This window comes from Bos indicus, chromosome 15, assembly GCF_029378745.1.
Source record: "Bos indicus isolate NIAB-ARS_2022 breed Sahiwal x Tharparkar chromosome 15, NIAB-ARS_B.indTharparkar_mat_pri_1.0, whole genome shotgun sequence".
Taxonomy (NCBI): domain Eukaryota; kingdom Metazoa; phylum Chordata; class Mammalia; order Artiodactyla; family Bovidae; genus Bos; species Bos indicus.
Window position 1 is genome coordinate 76,967,600 of NC_091774.1, and position 18,847 is coordinate 76,986,446.

Here is an 18,847-nt window from a genome sequence, read left to right on the forward strand (position 1 = left end):
CCAGAGACAGCAAACAACTGTCTACAAGCACGCAAACCAACCTATCCAGATCCCATTCCCTCCTGACCAATATACCCTCTGGCCAAAACCACTCCAGAGCCAGGTACAAACAACTGGGGACCATCCTGGGGTCTGTCAAAATTATCCGAACTGTCTGATCCTGAATTTATTCAGCACACTTACCTCGCCTCACCCATTCCTTCCCCTGAGAATATGGAGAAGGGCTCTGGCTCAGGCATTCCCTTCAGCTCCCCCTGCCTCCTGGCTGACCCTGACACTACCCCACGCGGCCCTGCATGGCTCAGTGAGTCCCCCTACTCTCAGAACTGTAAGTAATGAACCATCTTTTCGACTGACTATCCTTCTCATCTGCGGGCCTTATTGTACCTGAATAAAACCCAAATCCTGGTTACTCTTTATTACAGTTTTGCATATACCTTTTTTCTGAGGGGAGAGTCCAGGCTTTTAATACGCATTCTCATAGAAGTCACTGGCCTCCAGGAGATTAAAAACTAGCATCTCAGGTCACTCTGGGCTCTAGATTCAGATGAGAATCTATCACTGATGAAGCTCTGGAGGGCACCTGTAAAGGCCAGGTGGCTGTTCTTAGTGCAAAGAGAAAGCAGTGGAGACTGCAGAGGGCTTTGTTTTTGTTTTTCCTGGCTTTTTGCAGGACAGAGAATAGTGACACATGGGAGTTTAAAGGAGAAGGTTCGCAAATTCCCAGAGGGGTGACAGTAATGATAAATTAGCATTTCTCTCAAATAATACAAAACATCTGAAATGCTTAAGCATCCAAAGGGTTGGGGAGATTAGGAATTGTCCATGTTATGTTTTGTTAAAAACAACAGGCACACCATGACGATCAAAAACAGTATCATCCGCAAAGAGATAAACCTTTTGGCCTTCAGTCTCACTAAGGCTGACAGAGATAGAGAGATTTTTCAGGCCAAAGTACAGAGTCTTGAGACATGCCCAGAATAAAGAGTAGTGAACTCAAACCAGAGAGCTTTTTGATGGCTGAATGAGAAATGAATGTTAAATAGGTATCTATCAAACATAGCACAGTGGAAGATGTATATAAAATGGTAATAAGATGTCCTTTTTGCTTGGTTGGAGCCAATAATCCAGTTGGGGAGATAAGACTTCTGTCCAAAACATTACAAACAAGAAAAGCAACTTAAGAGTCTAATGAAAGGCACAGACCACGCGAGCCACAGCTGTTGAGGAAAGGCCACTGGACTTGGGGAGGGGAAGCCAGGAAAGCTTAGGGGAGAAACAGAAGCTAAGGCTTACAGGAAAGAGCGAACGGGTTTGGAAAGGAGGAGAGGAAGAAAACGGTTCAAGCCAGAAAGCAGCTCTAGCTGCTCAAGGTGGTTCAGGGTTCAAGGGCTAATATCAGTTCAGTGGGAAGCAGAGGCTCATATAAGGCAGAATATAAAATCAGGCTAAAAAAAGACAAGAAATTTGTCATCTGTACAGCAAGAAACAGAAATCCTTTGAAATTTTGTAAGGGAATTACAAAGTGGAGTGCTTTTAAATTTTAATTTTTATCAAAGTACTACATACACACAATTTTAAAAGTTAAAGAGTATTACAAGGCTAATAAAGTTAAACAGCAGCCTCCTGCCCTATCCTCTCCCTTGATTTGCTTTTTAAATCTTTTAGCTGTTTTTCTTCTGATAATTAACTGTCATATTTCTGCTGTTACTAATTTTTCAATTTTCACAATTATCTACTGGTTTCCTAAGACGGGACATGATTTCTCCTGCCCTTTTCTTCCCCACTCTTCCAAAGAAGTTATACCCCATTTTTACATTTAACATTACTTAATGTTAATTATTTACAGTAATTTGACCATATATTCATAACATAAACAGTATAATAAATTTATATTTCCTTTCACATACAATTTTGCGTCTTCTGGAGAAGAAATGTTCCTGTCGTAATTTGCCAGTCATAACCCTCCTTTCCCCATGAGACGGATGAACGGGGAGTTTGGGATGGCTGGTGGGGACCTACTATATGGCACAGGGACCTATTTTTATTGAATACATAGCTTATAATAGCTTATAATTCCTGGAGAAGGAAATGGCAACCCGTTGAGTATTCTTGCCTGGGAAATCCCATGGACAGAGGAGCCTGGTGGGCTACAGTCCATGGGGTCGCAAGAGTTGGATACGCTTAGTGACTAAACCATCACCACCACCAATAGCCTATAACAGGAAAGAATCTGAAGAAGAATACACCCCCACACACATACATATGTATGCATTTTTTTATTTATTCATAACTGAATAGCTTTTCTGTGCACCTGAGACATAACATTATAAATTAACTACACTTCAATTTAAAAAAATGGTTTTAAAAAAAAGTGCTAAGAATTTGTGCTGGTAGTTATTATTATTATTATTATTTTTTTTTCAAAAAAAAAGAGGGCCAGGCATCACTCTTAAGGAAAAGGAAGATGTAATCAAATGTTAGGTTTGGTTTATATCGATATTCATATAGTTGTAATACATTTTAACTGAAGTTGCCTCATGTAAAATGTGTTGCTATATGTTGAACTCTCTAACTCTTAGAAACCTCCCTCCTCCAGATGAAACTACTGTTTGTTTTTTTTTTGTTTTTTGGCCATGTTGTGAAGCTTGCAGTATCTTAGTTCTCTGACCAGGGATTGAACCTGTGCCCTTGGCAGAGAAATGCAGGAATTCCACTGCACTGCTGGAAAATTCCCCAAAACTCTGTTTTTATAACAGGATTTGTTTTATTACACTGAATGTCTTAGGAACATAACCCTTGCATTACAGCAAAGCAGGCCATAACAGAAGCACTGGGCACTAGAAATATGAAAAAAGCCAAGGCTCTTGACTTGAGGAAACTAATAATTTTAGAGAGAGACATGAAACTTGTATACAAATATGGGAATACAAGGAAAAATATTGTAAAACTGTAAATACATTATACATCCTAGGTACAATTTGAATATAAGATACCTTGAAAGTAAAATAAGACATAGCAACAGGGGGCTTCCCTGGTGGCTCAGTAGTAAAGAATCCACCAGCCAACGCAGGGGACATGGGTCCAATCCCTGATCTGGGAAGATCCCACTCGCTGCAGAACAACTAAACCTGTGCCCACAAGTAATGAATGTGTACCCTAAAGCCTGGGAACCAAAACTCCGCAACTATTGAAGCCTGCACACCCAAGAGCCTGTGCTCCGCAACAAGAGGAGCTGCTACAACGAGAAGACTGTGCTTTCCAACTAGAGTAGCCCCTGCTCACCGCAACCAGAGACAAGCTCGTTCAACAACGAAGACGCAGCGCAGCCCAAAATAAAAGAATAAACAACATTATAGAAAACAACACAGCAATAGTTTACATTTTGTATTTTTAAGTTGCATGCTACGTGCTTAGTCGCTCAGTCGTGTCCACCTCTTTCGACCCCATGGACTGTAGCCTGCCGAGCTCCTGTCTGTGGAATTCTCCAGGCAAGAATACTGGAGCGGGTTGCCATGCCCTCCTCCAGGGAATCTTCCAAACCCAGGGACGGAACCCAGGTCTCCTGCACTGCAGGTGGATTCTTTACTGTCTGAGCCACCAGGGAAGCCCCACCTAATATCCATACATGGCATTCTGATATAACAACACTATGGGTTTTGTTCATTTTTCAAAAATATGTAGCAAGATGCTTCATGTGCAATAATTGCTACTATTTTCTAAGTATTTATCTTGTACCAAGGGACACATTAAGTTCTTGTTTCATAAATGTTCCCATTCAATCTTCACAATTACCCAACATGAAGTCCGTTTATTCATTAGACAAATATATAGTGAGTTTCTACTACATGCCAGACAGTGAACAAAACACATAAAAATTCCTGCCTTCATGGGAACTACATTCTGGGGGGCGGGGAGGAAAAGCTACATAACAAAGACATGAGTTCACACAGCATGTTAAAATTACATTAAGTGTCACGGAGAAATATAAAACAGAGAAGAGGAATGGAAAGTACCAAGGGTAAAGTACTGGCAATTTTCAATAGGGTAGTCACTGAAAGGCTTTACAGAACCCCTCTTCTACAGACAAGAAAACTGAGGCTTAGATAAGTTAAACAACTTTCCCATGGTCTCCCAGTTGGCAAGAAATGAGATGAAATTTGAGTTCAGTTGTCCTTAGTATTAAGCTCTATGGCATCTCCTCAAATCAAAAATAAATGACCCAATCAAAAAATGGGCCAAAGAACTAAATAGACATTTCTCCAAAGAAGACAGACAGATGGCTAACAAACACATGAAAAGATGCTCAACATCACTCATTATCAGAGAAATGCAAATCAAAACCACTATGAGGTACCATTTCACGCCAGTCGGAATGGCTACGATCCAAAAGTCTACAAGCAATAAATGCTGGAGAGGGTGTGGAGAAAAGGGACCTCTCTTACACTGTTGGTGGGAATGCAATCTAGTACAGCCACTATGGAGAACAGTGTGGAGATTCCTTAAAAAACTGGAAATAGAAGTGCCTTATGATCCAGCAATCCCACTGCTGGGCATACACACTGAGGAAACCAGAAGGGAAAGAGACACGTGTACCCCAATGTTCATCGCAGCACTGTTTATAATAGCCAGGACATGGAAGCAACTTAGATGCCCATCAGCAGATGAATGGATAAGTAAGCTATGGTACATATACACAATGGAGTATTACTCAGCCATTAAAAAGAATACATTTGAATCAGTTCTAATGAGATGGATGAAACTGGAACCTATTATACAGAGTGAAGTAAGCCAGAAAGAAAAACACCAATACGGTATACTAACGCATATATATGGAATTTAGAAAGATGATAACAATAACCCTGTGTACGAGACAGCAAAAGAGACACCGATGTATAGATCAGTCTTATAGACTCCGTGGGAGAGGTAGAGGGTGGGGAGATTTGGGAGAATAGCATTGAAACATGTATAATATCATGTATGAAACAAGTCACCAGTCCAGGTTCGATGCGCGGTACTGGATGCTTGGGGCTGGTGCACTGGGACGACCCAGAGGGAGGGTAGGGGAGGGAGGAGGGAGGAGGGTTCAGGATGGGGAATGCGGGTATACCTGTGGCGGATTCATTTCGATATTTGGCAAAACTAATACAATATTGTAAAGTTTAAAAATAAAATAAAATTAAAAAAAAATAATAAATTCAATCACATAGGTTTGCTTCATCAGATTATTTCTTTAAGATTATGTTCACATTTTTAGCGTCCCAAGGGGTTAAGAAATAACTTTATATTTTCAGGATTTGATGTCTTATTTCATATCTACACTAACTTTTGCAAAGGAGTAGAGAATGACCTAAGATCTTTGGTTGGCTTTATATCCCTGGAAAAACTGAGAAGAGATCAAAATAATAATTAGTCAAGGAGAGTCAAAGGATACTTCACAAACTACATTCAGTCTATGAGAAGACTATGCACAAACCCGAAGCAAGTCCTGCTTCCTCTTTCTGTTACTGTGACCACCTCTATTTAGTTCATCAGGAAGTATTTCTTTTCTGTCCCAAGGGTGCCTAGCACAACTCAGATGTGCTTCGGCAACTCCGTTTATTAAGCTGAGATGGGTTCTTTACAGCCACCTGAGCCTGTCTCTTAGCATCGAGGCGTTCCTGTCACCAGAACATCTAAAGTTGGTGATCTCGGCTTGTGCCAAGTAGTTCAGGTACTGCAAATAACCTGGGTGCTAAGGCAAATATCTACTTTTATTCCTTTTAATTTCAGGTAATACATTTTTCAAAAGAGTTAAGAGTGCTTTACCATTTCTACCCTCCCCCCCCAACTTAACTAATCCCTGGAAGGAACATGGAGGTAAGGCTAACCTCATCCTCACCTGTCAGAGACAAAGAGACCAGGTGACTCACTCAAATCACACTGTGAATTATTGAAGGAGCCTGAATGACAACGACCCGGCCGCCAATGTCTAGCGCAGATTCTAACACACAAGATCAGTAGCCCTCAGTGTTTTTTTGTGTCCGTAACATACCACTTGTGGGGGGGGAGGGCAGTATTTTTGAAGCGATTAGAAGACACAACACGGTAGTAAAGCCATTTTCAATAATGAAGGTGCTGCACCAGTTGAATAAGACAGTGACTCCCAGTGTCCATCTGACAGCCTTGGTGCTGCTCCGACTGCATACTCGCCACGCTAGCCTCTCACACTCTAGGGAACATGAGGTCTGTCTCCTACCAACTTGTATCCTACTCTGAAACATAGGTGCAACTTCACAGGCCCAAAGTTAAGCTTACACTGCAATAACGATTTTATTTAGCACAACTGCATTTTACCAACCAGTCAAAACTTGGTGGATTACCAGTGTGTTAGGCCGTACACAAAAAACCCAATCTCCCTTCAGGAAAACAAAGCTGCTTCTCTGACTAAGAGGTCAACTTGGATTTAGTGGTTAATTAATACTTTATTGCAACATCACCAGGAAATCAGCAATTAACGATCAGTGCCAAAGACATTCATTAAAGCCTACATCCTCCTGTATCACATCAGAATGATAGCCACTCTGATATAATAATCAGGAATAAGGAATCAGATAAAATCTAGGACTTCTGGATACATTAATTTAAAGCACTTTTGAAAAGGTATGAAAATAGTAATTGAACTTGAAAGTTAGTCTATTTTTTTCTAGTAAAAATCCCCAGCGCTTAGCGTAGGGCCTGGCAAATTGTAGCACTCAAGTACATTCCAGACATTTCCCTTATAGTCCGGTGGTTAAGACTCTACACTATCAACGCTAGGGCTGCAAGTCTGATTCCTAGTTGGGCAATTAGGATCCACTGAATTCATAACACACAGACTTAAGAACACGACTATATTATCCGTCTGAATAATGGCAATGAGAGAAGCAGTAAAATTGGTCGGTTTTGGTATTTTTCTTGGTTGATTATTTTCATGATAAAGTTAATATATATTAGAACCACCAGAGGCAAATAGTTTTCAACGAATAAGGGAATAAGTGAACAAATAACTGTTCTGAGGTATACGATCGACACGAACAGAAGAGATCCATTCACATCCTTCTCATATGCAAAGAGAGACCCTAACTTTTTCTGTCTGTTCTAATGTAGCTCTGTTGCCTCCTGGACAGAGCGGGGGAACCTACAGAGGGCGTGTACTCATGCTGGACTTTCCCCATGCCTAGCAGATAAAGTGAGGCTCAAGGAGAGCAGTACAGTTCTAGTGCACCGAGGACATCTAATCCCTGTCTATCGTCTAAGGAGACGCTGGACATGGTCTTCAGAGCAAGAGAGATGGTGGTGGGGCTGGGGATCGGAAGTCAAGAAAGCCAGAAGAGAAGTGACACAGAGTGGAGCTGAGAAATGGAAGCTGTAAGGTTCAGCTTGAGAAGGCCCACAGGTATCTACGGGATGAGGACGGTCACGCTATATTCCCACAGGATCAACCTGAGCACCTGGAGGGAAGCTGAGGAGAAGAGAAAACGAGTGAGGTGGACTGAATACGTTTTTAAATGGAAGAATAGTCTCATCAATAGCAAAAATTTTAAAATAAATAAAGTATTTTAGGTCCTTCTGAAAGTGGACCCAAATAGTTTTAAGTCCTGGTCAACTTAAATGGCAGGCAGCCTCCAAGGCCCAGTGCTAGGCATGATTTGGAATACAAAAGCTTAGTTACGATTAAAAGAAGAATCCAAACCTTTGGCTTCTCACAAGAAAGCAGCTATGGGTGACTTCTTGGTAGTTCCTAACGTGCACCATTTATGAATACCGAAGCCAAGGGAAAACATAAGTGAAATGTTCATGTTTAATGTACAAGTCCTAGGCTGAGAAAGGAATGGGCATGGATTTCTCTGGGAAGTAGACTAGACCTTAACCTTGTCTGCCTTTGTTTGCAATATTCTTTGACGGAGTCTATCGATGCGCACACACACAAAAAAACCCCTCCCATCACAGACTGCCCAATTAAGAAACAAACAGAAAAGATTTCAGAGGAGCAGAACTCTTTTCAACATTCTCCTTCAGAGACAGGGCCCGAGGCCACTTCAAGTTTGATAGTTTGTTTCAGTTATACTCCCCACATAAAAGTTATGAGTCATGTAAAATTGTAAAATGTGAAATAGTCAACTTGTAACCAATACTGCTTAGCTCTTGCTGTAAGAATCCCATAATTTCTTTTTTTTTTAAATGCACGAATTGCAACTTTATTTTTTACACTTAAAGGCTGAGGAGAAACCATTACTAATCCTATTAAAGAAAATCTAACACAACAGCTCAATCGAAAAGTATGGTAAGCATATTTACTCATTAAATACTATTTTTTCTAGAACACAACATGGAAACATCTAGCATGCATGTTTAATCTCAGTACAATAGATTCAAAACCAAGTATACATGTTACATGCGTCAAGGCTAGATTACAAATTATCATAGTCATCGTCGTCATCATCGTCGTCATCATCATGTTTTCTTTTCAATGCATTTGATGCTTCACTGGCAGTATTTTGTGATGAGACCATGTTAGTGGTAATAAGAATATTTTTGGACCCAATTAATGACAGATTAATTAGAACATTCTGAACTGCTGATGTTGCAGGAATTGAAGCTTTTACAGCTGGAGACTGTGAAGTGGGCATCTGTACTGTGAACCTTTGCCCTGTGAGGGACACTGGAGTCCCTACTTTAGTTGAAACGGACATGGCTGGTGGGGTTGGTGTGCCAAGCGTGGGAGTACTTGGTCTGCTGGTAACTGAACCACCACTTAACCGCGGAACTGTTATTCTTCCTGCAGAAGTAGATGTCTTTTTTTGTAAAGACTTAAGTCTATAATTTGGAGCAGTCAAGCAATACCTATCAGGTGGCAATCTAGGACCTGAATGTGGCTTGATCAATGGGAAAGGGGTTTGATCTCTTTGCCTTGCAGTATCCAATAAAAAATCTCTTGCTGGAGGAGAGGTAAAAGACTGGTCAGCACGACACTGCACTGCCAATCGCACATCATCTGCATCGACAGTAGCTTTCTTAGCATGACTTGAATAAATTTTTGCATCATCTAGAATTGTGGTCACATATTGGAAGGCAAACTCCAACATCTGATTTATAAGTCTCGGTTCATATTCTGTAATCCCCATATCCTTCAGGATTTGTGCCATCATCTGTGCATCTTTCGGCATGCTCTTGGGAGAAGCCATCTTGCCAGACTCCATGATATTCGGTGATCAAACTTCTCGAGCTAAATCACCCACATTAACGTATTTCAGTCCTGATCTTGATGCAAGTTCTTTGCCTAATGTAGTTTTTCCAACCCCTGGTGTACCAGTGAGCAGGATGTTCGGAAGCAACATGGTCCTCGCCGCACTGGCTCCGCACGCCTCTGCACACGCGCTCTACACACTCCTGGGAGGGGCCAGCAGGGGCGGGCAACGGCAAGCGCCAGCGGCCCGGGGTACTCGAGGCCTGGAGGGGCACTCGAGACCCACCTCCGTCGCCTCGTCACCCACAGTTGGTTACCCGGCCCTCGAGGACACGCTTGCATCACAGGGTCCATAATTTCTTGCCTTATCCTTTTGACTCTTAACTTTAAAGGTCTCAGAACAGGAGAGAGGTAGAAGAGGGAAGTCTAGCATCCAAAATGAGGAGGACAAAGGAAGCAGGCATCTTTATTTTTTTTTAATTTTACCATGCTGTGTGGCTTGTGGGATCTTTGTTCCCTGACCAGGGATTGAAGCCTGGCCCTTGACAGGGAAAGGCTGGAGTCCTAACCACTGGACCGCCAGGGAATTCCTAGCAGGCATCTTTAAATAAAGGAGATCCCCAGAAACCAAGACTAAGATGATTTTTTTCAAGATTTCTATACTCATAACAATTTTTCTTCAGGTGTCAAAAAAGAGCACTGTCTCTACGCAGTACACTAGCCTTTCAGGAAAAAAGTCCCTCTCACATGCAGAAGAGATGCTAATAACACAAAGGAAAAGGTAGGCAGCTGCACTTCATGCCTGAAAATGAAAACTAACAGTAAGTCCACACTAATCAAGGTCTGTATAGCCAAAGCCATGGTGTTTCCAGTCGTCATGTATGGATGTGAGAGCTAGACCATAAAGAAAGGCTGAGCACCAAAGAATTGATGCTTTCAAACTATGGTGCTGAAGAAGACTCTTGAGAGTCCTTTGGACTGCAAGGAGATCAAACCAGTCCTAAAGGAAACAATGAATATTCACTGGAGGGACTGATGATGAGGCTGAAGATCCAATACTTGGCCACTTGATATGGAGAGCTGACTCACTGGAAAAGACCCTGATGCTGGAAAAGATTGAAAGCAAAAGGAGAAGGAGGAGGCAGAGGATGAGATGGTTGGATGGCATCACCAACTCAATGGACCTGAGTTTGAGCAAGCTCCGGGAAATAAGGAAGGTCAGGGAAGTCTGGCGTGCTGCAGTCCCTGGGGCAGCAGAGAGTCAGACATGACTTAGTGACTGAACAACAACAAAGCTAAAACATGGTGTACTTAGAAATTACGGTAGAATGGGACAAAAAGTAAACCTGACTCTAAACATGTCCTTCACAGCTCTCACCTCCACCTTCTCTGGCCAATTCCCTAGTACTTCCATCCAGTGGCAGCTTGAGAAATTCTATAAATGAGTCTTAGAGTTGGCAGTTCAATAGGTGAAGTGGGGACATTGAGGTCTTAAAGCTGCCAGCAGGGCAAGCTCACTGTTTTCACCTAGATGGTATTGTTTTCAAGGGCGGTTTGGCTTGCTTCATAGCAACAGAGGGGTATTAACGACTCCCAAGCTAACTCTTGGTGCTGGCTGCTTCTATCCCACAGGACTTTAGAGCTCTTCCTCGGCAAGACAAGATTAGAACAGCTGGAAAGTTCTTCAGATCAGGTGTTCTTAAGTTGTCCCTGTAGTCTCTCTATCTGGACCATGGGAGTGGAGGAACTGGGGTATTTGAAACAACTTATTTCAAGCTTTGCATTGATATGTTCAGTTTTAATTAGTTTCCTAAGAAGCAATTTAACATTTTACCACTTTCCCCAGTCATCTCACTTCAGCAGAATCAATGAAAATATTTAGGCCAAGAAACACTTTGTGACTTTTATAAGCTCTCAATTAGGTCTTATGTTAGCTGTATTTGCTGTGCTGTAAAGAACATCAAGTTTAAATTCGGTGACCCATGATGGATAAAGGTCTAAAGATAGGTGAGGAAGGGGACCCAAAAAGCAAAGGCAGAAGACAGGAAGGATACTGGCTGAATCCCATCACTACACATTCTAACTTCTTATCAGGAGAGAAGAGATAAGCTCTAGTTTTATTTGGCTTGGTGAGCATCTCTGCCTCTTTTAACAGTCTGTACATTTCCATTCTCAGCACTGTTCTTCCCAAGACATACTGCTGCTCCGTTTCCTCTTGTGAGTGGAATCTTCCCCAGTGCGGGCCAAGTTGCTTCTCTTCACTTTCTAGGAGCAGACAAGGCCACGCACATGCATTGCAAGCTGCGGCAGCAGCTCCCTGACTGCCTCACAGTCATTTCATGAATCCTGGCTGAGCTTTAAGGCAGAGCAGAGAGATGCTCAGGGAACACACTAAATCGCTGGGTGCCCTGCTGAGCTGGGTGAAGTTCTTGAGAAGGCCAGCTTAAACCTCCAATGAGAAGTACACACCTTTCTTGTACATAGGCCATCCTATTTTCGAACCCAACTGCCCAGTGCAAAATTCAGAGTTCACTAACAGCACAGCTTGCGTTCCACCAAGTTATGGAGATGCTTCTGAACATCAAGCATGTTCTGAAGGAATGACTAGTGAATATGACATTTGGCTCTACATGCCTGAGGCCCAGTCTGTGCCTTCGTATCTGGAGCCCGTAAAATAAGTTTCTCACCAGTGTTATCAATAAGGCCAAGCAAAAGCTAACTCCTATGCTTGAGAAGAACTGAATTCTACCTTCTCCCAACAACTGCTCTAAGAAAGCATAATGTGCCGTGGTCACTGGCCATGCAAAGACCCTCTGCCTTAGTTTTTAGGCACTTTTCTTCCAATTCGCTTCTGTTACAGAAGCTGCGGATTATAAATGATGCCATGGGCACAGGTTCACTTACAGCCAATTTAGTAAGTGCCTGCACAGTTAATCCTGTCAGTCTTGCTCCCACACAGAAATACACGTGGCCCCAAGGGGCCCAGCCACCCACAGAGCTCTTCTGCACATCTCTTACCCTCCAGCACACAGAAATAGAGAGCTGCATCCCAGAAAACAGAGAAAAAAGGTAGTTCTTCTGAAATGCTCTGTCTAGAAAACCAGGATCTAGCTTTCCATTTGGATGTCATTTCCAAATGCATGTCTCTCTGAATAAACCAAATAATGATTTAAACCATTTAAATAATGAAAAATCAAGACATTTCTCTGGAATTCAAAATCTATACATCGATATCCCTTGGTGTGCTGAAACTTTCCTTTCATGTATATGTAAGGACACTCTAAAAAGCAGTTTGCTGACAGTGAGTTACTAGGCTACCGCAGATCTCAAAAACTGACTTCATTGTGGTATGTCCCTGTAATGACCCCTCATGATTCAAGCCTCTCCTCTGAAACCATGTGCTTAGAGACAGTCCCCTCTTTGACTCTGGGGTTAGCCGAGTGGCTTTCGTTAGCTGATGGGATAATAACAGAAGCAAAAAAGCAGAGACTCGCCGAGTGCACGTTGCGTTGGGGCCTGACGGCTCATTTCTCTCTGGAACCGAGAGGCTTCTGAGGAAAAGCTGGTGAAGAGAGAAGAGACGAGCCACCATAGCCGAGGCCAGGGACGTGGGAAACCATCTGCACTGGTTTGCCGTGGCTACAGCCACAAATCACCACAAACTCAGTGGCTTAACACAAATGTACTAGTTTTCATTGCTGCAGGTCAGAAGTCCAGCAAGTGTCTTTTGGGCCAAAATCAAAGTGGTGGCAGGATTATGCTATTTTTCTGGAGGCTCTCGGGAAGGGTTTGTTTCCTTGCTCATTTGTTTTGGCAGAGTTCAGTTCCTTGCAGTTTTAGGACTGAGGTTCTGGTTTTCTTGCTGACTGGTGGCTGAGCGCCAAACAACTCCCATCTTCTCCCACTGCATCTCACTGACTGACCTATCTGCCTTTCTCCTCTGCTTTTAAAGGCTCATGTGATTAGACTGGGTCCACACAGATAATTCAGTGTAATCTCCCTATCCCAAAATCTCAATCACTTGTGCGAAGTTCAGTGATGTGGTGATCTTCAGCAGGCCACTGTCCTATCTGTTACATCAACTACGACCACCCATACCCAGCCAAGCCATCACCAGACAGAGAGAGCCATCAAGCTCACTCAGATCAGAGAAATATATGTTGGATCCACAGAATTGTAAGCAACAACACTTTTTAAAAGCCAGTGAATTTTGGGGTGGTTTGTGTGGCCAAGGCTATACCCCTCCCGAGGGGTCTGTGCAACCCTCAACCTGATAACAGAGACACTGTTCTCCTTTCTCTGCTCTAGTTCAACAAGCATGCCTAAGAGGTCACAGGCAGTTTTCTGTCCTCTGAATCATAAAACAAAACGATTAAATTAGGCTTATGTCTTCTTTCAATCCAGATCTAGGGATGACTGCTGAAATTTCACAGAAGTCAGCCTTATAATCTCAACAGAACCAGAGAGGGGCTTCCTGCTCCACAACTAGAAGCTATACACACAAGACATATATAATAGATGTATATACATACACACACTTGAATGTGGGGGAAAGATTTGAAGGAAGGACCAATCTCTGATAGAGCAAAAGCTGCTGGGGATGACAGGGAAATTTCACTGCTACCTAACTGCCTCTTCTTCAAGTACAAAGACCCATGAGGGCTTGAGGGCACACCTTCTAAGCAGGGGTCTCTAACCCTTCATTAGCCAAATACATTTCTTCAAATGGGCTCATCCTCAAATCTGCTGATACTTAAAGGTCTGGAAAGCGGTGGGAGGAAAACGCTAAGAGCAAGTTAATGTCCTCTTGGCTCTTTTGGCTGACTTCCCTGTGCCTGGGCCTTGCCTATTAATTGAATGCTATTCGGATTCCATCTCAAAAACAAATGAGGATGGAGACCAGAGGCCTGCCTTCCCCAGACTGATAAGAGCAGCACAGTGCAATTATACTCGAACAGCTTTGTTTTGGAATGTAATCACTGCCCCAGCCTTCTTCCCAATGGGATGGCAACAGTGTAATTACCGCTTCAGGAGTCATTGTTTGGGAATGTATTTCTTCTACAGGGTTCTTGCGAGGGGAAAGGAGCTGCAACAAGAATATAAGAGAATTTGCAGCCCGCTCCCCAGTAGCGGTTTCATAAGCTGAACAAATTATTTTTTGTTTTCTTACAGAAACACCAGAGTTTAACTTTTCAGCCTCTTTTTCTGTCAACAAGGCATCACCCTATACCCCATGACGGTTCTGTTTGAGAAGTCCCAACCTAAAGCTCGACAGCCTGAGTTCTGATTCCTACTCTGTCAAGTACAAGCTGTGGTTGTGGGCAAACTACTTCATCTGCTTATGCCTCTGTTTCCTTATTTGTAAACAGGAGTAATACCAAGGCATCACTGGAATACTGTGAAGACTAAGTGAAATAATATGTGAACAGTGCTTAGAGCTCTCCCTGGCACAAGGAAGTGCTCTTGGGTCTTTGTTTTCAGCCCATTTGAAGCACTGCATTCCACCACAGTCACCACATCTTGCAAATATGATCTAACATCGTGCTCAGTCGTGCCTGACTCTTGGTGACCCCATGGACTGTAGCCCACCAGGCTCCTCTGTCCATGGCATTTTCCAGGTGAAAACACTGCAGTGGGTTGCCATTTCCTCCTCCAGGGGGATCTCCCCAACCCAGGGAGTGAACCCACGTCTCCTGCGTCTCCTGCATTGGCAGGCAGATTCTTTACCACTCCACTACCTTAGTTCATGGTACTAAGCTTGAGTTATTGCATTATTTCTGTCCACAACCCTTTTACCAGTTCAGCGTGAAGAGAAATGTTTTGGAAAATTTTAAATGCTGCTATAGAACTGTCACAGTCTCTAAGCTAATTTACTCTATTGAGTAAGAGTTACTAGATATGTCCCCGTCAGTCCTCAGTTGTTTACTAGTCCAGGGAAATTACAATAAAGACACTGTTGTGAGCTTCCTGTTGGAAAAATGAGCAAGTACTACCAAAGCTGCCACTGGCTGGCAATATGGCAGATTCAGAAGAAAATTCACCTTCTTAGGCAGATTTATTCATGAAAATGAATGCTGTTTTATTTTCCTCACATGCTTCCAGCACACCCGACCTCCCTGAAAGACTCTTATTGCCACTGGGAACCTAGACCTTTTACCTCCTGTCTGGTTTTCCCCCTGTTGCTTTGCAGCCTGGACCAGTTAAATTCTCTGCCTAGGAAGAACATTTTGGGGCATGAGCCATAAGAGTATAAATCATGAGTTTGAACATGTGTACACCCGTGGTGGATTCATGTTGATGTGTGGCAGGACCAATACAATATTGTAAAGTAGTTAGCCTCCAATTAAAATAAATAAATTTAAATTAAAAAAAATAATAAATTAAAAAAGAAATAAATCATGAGTTTGCTTGCCAAGCAATTCCAAAGAATATAACCCCACAGCTCAAGGCACCAGTAGTGAAGCTGGCCCTTTCTGCATGGCACACAGCTGCACTGAGCCAGGCTTCAGACAAACACAGGGGTTCCTCATGGTGGCCCTGTAATATGAGAAACTATTTTTACAGGCTGGAGTATGTCACTACAGGATAGCTTTCTGGCCCTGATGTGACACCCCATGGACTGTGGCCTATCAGGCTCCTCCGTCCATGGGATTTTCCAGGCAAGAGTGCTGGAGTGGATTGCCATTTCCTTCTCCAGGGGATCTTCCCAACCCAGGAATCGAACCCGGGTCTCCCATGTTGCAGGCAGATGCTTTACCATCTAAGCTACCAGGGAAGCCTAAACACCTGACCAAAACAAACACCCCCCAAAAGTCTCAACGCTTCAAAAGGTCCCTGGTCAGCCTCGTGCAGGTGCCTCTCCACCTCATCACTTACACCAAGATATCTATCTGTGCTTGCTCTGGGCTTCCAGCTGAGTGCCACAAGGACCCTGGGGGAAGAGCCAGCCTTGTGGATCAGCAGGTGTTTAAGAAAGGAAATTAACACCCACAGGTTGGCTCTACTTTGGTAGAGAGGGTGAGAGGTGCTGTCTGCCAGCTCCCATGGCATTTCCAGCCAGTTTGGAATAAATGAGACTGCCTGAGGACATGAACTGAGAAAGGGAAAGAAAAGCCAATATGAGATCAGAGTTTTAAAAAGAAGGAGGTGGAGGGGTAGCACTCCTATCAAGGACTCAGACAAAAAATAATGGAGTAGATGGGATAACAAGGAAGACTATTTCAAGTCTTTCCAGAGTATGTATAAGATCTCTAATCTCAAACAAAGTGAAGACTGGCTACTGCCTCCACTGGAAAAAAAGGGGAGGGCTTTGATCTCGTATTGCGCTTATTCTTTCCTCACGTCTCCTCCATAGCTTTCTGTATTGTTGTATCATGTGTTCTGAGGGGTTGCAAAACATATCAAAGCATGTACTAATCATAACCTAAGAAGACAGAAGTAAAAGGGTTCTGGCATTATAGTGGGTCCTTGGGAGATTAGAGGGCATCTTCAGTTGCATCTGCAAGATGAGAAATATTCCTAAGAAATACACAAGCCACAAGACTCAGATGCTCAGCTCTCTGGGTCTAGGGAGGCCCCAGGCACAGAGAACTCACAGCCCAAGTTACACAGCAGGTCCCAGCCCGGATACCTTGATGCCCACCTTCTCTTTCAGGAGGAAGAAGGGGGACTGGCAGGAGACTAGTTAGGAAGTGAGAAGAAAGGCTATAGGTCAACTTCGCCTAGGAAGAAAACTCCTAGCAGAGTCGACAAGAACCTGCGGTCCCAGCAAAAAAGCTTAATAGACTCCTATTTTCCACTATAGAGACGCTGGCAGGTTCTGCACTCCCATGGCCAGTTTTTTGTGTATTCTTCTTTTTTGTGTATACATTTAGCACAAGACATACTGTCCTCTAGCCATTTCTGAGTATGATGGGCTTACATAGTAGGTGGAAAGTGTATGGACAGCAGAGATCATGTCTTTTTCATCTGGGTACTATCATATACCTAACACTGTGCCACAGAAAAAACAGAAGCTCAATACATGTTTATCAAGTAAAAATTGATTATACGCCAGCTGAGCACTCTGCAGGCAATAACAAATTCATTCATTCCCCGCCCCGCCATTACTCATTACTCACAGCTCCAGATAAAGAAGACTTATATACCAGGGGCTCACCAGGACCAATGCATCTTAGATTCCGGGCACGCACACTCCTTAAATATGTTAGCAAGTCGTCTCTTCCCATTTCTTCCTCTCTGCCTCTGTCCCTTGTTTTAATTAGTTAATCTAGAGCAGTAGTTCTCAATTTTCCAAGTGCACCAGGATCACCTAGAAGACCATTTAAAACACAAATTCCTAAGCCCACAACCAGAATTTCTGCTTCAGTGTATCTGAGGTAGGGATCAAGAATTTGCATTTGGAACAAGATCCCAAATGACGCTGATGCTATTGGTCCACTTTGAGAATCCTATGTTGCCATGGTTACATAGGAGCAAGTACTTGGTCTGGAGAGTAGACGCTTATTTCATGAGAGCAAATTCTGATTAGAGACAGAAAAGGGTTACTCAAATGCAAACTCTGTGACTCCTCTAATCTAACCCTCTTGGTTGACATGACTACAGGCAACAATGGATACATTAGGTTGTCAAACTATCAACATAGGGAACTTCAGGTTACCATCTGCTGGTGTCTTAGAGCACAAGTCCGAGTTTTTTCAACTCACTGACCATAGCAAAGGGGAGAAAGCACTGCTTGGGACCCAGGAAGCGCACTGTTGAGGAAGACAGAAGAACAGTGAGAGGTCAGCAAGGTTATAATCAGTGCGGAGACTAGCACGGCTCTAACTCAATGCTGGCCCCAAAGTCTCACAGTCAAAATCCTAATGAAAATAGCTAGAGTCTACTGAACACTTACCGTGTGCCAAAAAAACCCCCAAACATGCTAAGTGCTTATATTAGCTCATTTAATCCTCAGAACAATTCTCTGAGCTAAATACTATTCTTATGCCCATTTTACAGATGAAGAAACTGAGTCCCAAGAAAAGATTAAATTAACCAAGATTACACTGTGAGGAAGTAGCAGCATGAATATCTGAACCTAGATAGTCTATCTCTGGAGCCCAAACTCTTGAATACTTTGCTCTACTGCCTCTCAAGCCAACTCTACAATGCAAGTAGCAGCTGTCATTTTTGAGCTCCACTCAGGCTCACAGACCCATGCAAAAGAGACATGGGGACACATTCCGAGTTACTTCAAACTGCATCAAAACTCATAAAATTCCTGGTTCGAGCCCAGGTTTGAGTTACACACACACACACACACACACACACACACATCTATCAGGATTGGCAGTTAAAAGTCTCAGAGGAATTATTTAAATTTTAGTGAAGTCCCCCAACCCCGCCCCCTGCCCCCCAAAACACACACACACACAAAATATAGAAAACCAGGCTACTCCCTGGCTAGACAGTAAACTCTGCAAGGGCAGAACCATTAAAATCTTTTAAAAGACTGAAAGTGCTCTGGAAAATGCTAAGCTTTTAGAAAGTGGTATGTACATTTCAAAGTGACAGTACAGAAAGAGCACAGGTGTAAAGCATCAGCAGGGAGCTATCAAGAGGAAATTTCCTAGGGCCGAGAGAGACGGAGGCACAGAA

The 18,847-nt window shown here is 43.0% G+C and overlaps 2 protein-coding genes across 11 annotated transcripts in view; both read right to left on the bottom strand.

Moving 5' to 3' along the window:
- Nucleotides 1-18,847, bottom strand: part of AMBRA1 (autophagy and beclin 1 regulator 1) — a 172,747-nt gene that overhangs the window by 65,968 nt on the left and 87,932 nt on the right. The window lies entirely within an intron of this gene.
- Nucleotides 2,612-18,573, bottom strand: LOC109569561 (transcription initiation factor TFIID subunit 9-like). The gene has a single exon (XM_070804175.1). It carries the CDS (start codon nt 9,219-9,221, stop codon nt 8,433-8,435), a length of 789 nt encoding a protein of 262 aa, XP_070660276.1. The 5' UTR covers nt 9,222-18,573; the 3' UTR covers nt 2,612-8,432.

Coding starts and splice junctions, on each gene's coding strand:
- LOC109569561 (XM_070804175.1), bottom strand. CDS start 9,221: ATGGAGTCTGGCAAGATGGCTTCTCCCAAGAGCATGCCGAAAGATGCA.